Here is a 1,872-nt window from a genome sequence, read left to right on the forward strand (position 1 = left end):
GAGAGAGAGAGAGAGAAGAAGAAGTAGATGTATGTTCGTATCATGGGTCGCAGATCTGAAGATCCCATATGAGTGAACATGAACATGAACATTTACAGACCATGTTGAAATAAAGACTTCATGCCTTTAGAGTCGGGTTTGAATGCTGGTTACAGTTTGAATCAGGGATAGCAAAATAGCTGTATTTGTTTCTGAGACTAACAGGTTTGTCCCTCTCTCTGTCCAAGGTACGGCAGTCTTCCCTGAGGTCGTACATCGGTGTGGTTCCCCAGGATACGGTCCTTTTCAACGACACCGTCGGCAACAACATCCGCTACAGTCGAGTGACAGCTAGCAACCAGGAAGTTGAGAGAGCTGCAATGGCTGCTGACATACACACCAGGATACTGGAGCTACCTCAGGGTCAGGCTGGGGTGTGTGACTGTGTGTAGATGCTAATGATGAACATGCTTTTGTTGCTTGACTTGTTGGCTGAAGCAGATCTGTAACAGGACCAAGTTTGAATCTTGATGTTGTAAAATTTGGACGCAGAAAGTGAATAACGATGATAATAATGAAGATGATGGCATGTGTCCAACCAGGGTATGACACAGAGGTTGGGGAGCGAGGTCTGAAGCTCAGCGGTGGGGAGAAGCAGAGAGTGGCAATTGCTCGAACCATCCTGAAGGAACCTCGGATCATTCTGCTGGATGAGGTGAGGGTACAGCAAAGTTAGCACTCATACATAGGGTTACAACTTTTAAATACTTGCTTTTTAACACCATGTTCAGACAAGCAGCTCAAGTGCCAGTGGCTTTGCCCACATACTTTCTTGCGTGGTTTGTAAGAACATGAACCGTTGTTTGAGATCTTTTATTTTTGTAGAAAAGAAATATGGCGACACTTGAGGAGGTTACTATATTGTCAATGTTGAGATCTTACTTCATTTCCTGATATACATCCCCCAACATTCCCCCACTGTGGCAGCTGTAGCTCTATACGTCCACTAATTACATTGTTAGTGGTTCAATACCCGGCTCCTCCAGTCCTCCACATGTCAAAGTGTCCTTGAGCAAGACACTTTAATGAGAGCAAACTCTCTTTTATAAGATAGACTTCATAACAAACAAAGAGTTCAGTCACACAAAGCAGTTGTCACACACACACACAAACACACTTTCCTAATTCCAAAGTTTGATCAGATAGTAGCTAAACTGTCTTTTAAGTAGTGGTGAACATTGCAAGTCTTTCACTTGATTATGCTACTTACTTACCTTTTACTGTACATACACTAATATATTGTGTTTGGTCCACCAGGCCACTTCTTCACTGGACACCCAGACTGAGAGAAACATCCAGGCTTCACTGGCCAAGGTCTGCACCAACAGGACAACTATAGTGGTCGCACACAGGTGACATTACTACCAAGCTGTGTTTCTATAAATAGGAAGCTTCTTAATAAGTTACCTTGTTTTACTTGAGCAGCAGACAGTAATATAAAGGCACAAAGTGCTACAACTCATAGCCACTGGATGCTGATTATTATTGAACTCAGATACAAAGTCAGTTAACCTTCCAAGAAGACAAAAACGTACAACTTTGGTTTTAAAAGACAAGAAAATGTAGTTAGGGCTTATCAAGAGTCAATATGTGAGTGGCCCTACATAGACATAACTTTGGTCGAGCTAAATGCTAAAGTCATGCTAACATGATGACAATGACAATGCAAACACGAAAATTCATGGAATCCATTCAACAATTGTTGAGATATTTAAGGCTGGACCAAAGGGGTGGCGTGACCCTTGCTGCTAGTGTGGCTAAAAACCAACAAAAGCAGTGCAACAGTAGTCGAGATTTGTGTGTAACATTCAGGAGGCTCTATTGTCAGAAATG

General features: G+C 42.4%; 1 protein-coding gene across 1 annotated transcript in view; it reads left to right on the top strand.

The window, feature by feature from the left end:
• abcb6b (ATP-binding cassette, sub-family B (MDR/TAP), member 6b) overlaps positions 1–1,872 on the top strand; it is a 31,183-nt gene that overhangs the window by 20,342 nt on the left and 8,969 nt on the right. The window contains exons 13-15 of the mRNA XM_035677203.1: positions 205–402; positions 582–694; positions 1,297–1,391. Of these exons, the coding sequence (XP_035533096.1) occupies positions 205–402; positions 582–694; positions 1,297–1,391 (406 nt within the window). The remainder of the gene's footprint in view (positions 1–204; positions 403–581; positions 695–1,296; positions 1,392–1,872) is intronic.

Source organism: Morone saxatilis, unplaced genomic scaffold (genome assembly GCF_004916995.1).
Source record: "Morone saxatilis isolate NCDOM2014 unplaced genomic scaffold, NCSU_SB_2.0 Contig5, whole genome shotgun sequence".
NCBI classification, from domain to species: Eukaryota; Metazoa; Chordata; class Actinopteri; family Moronidae; genus Morone; species Morone saxatilis.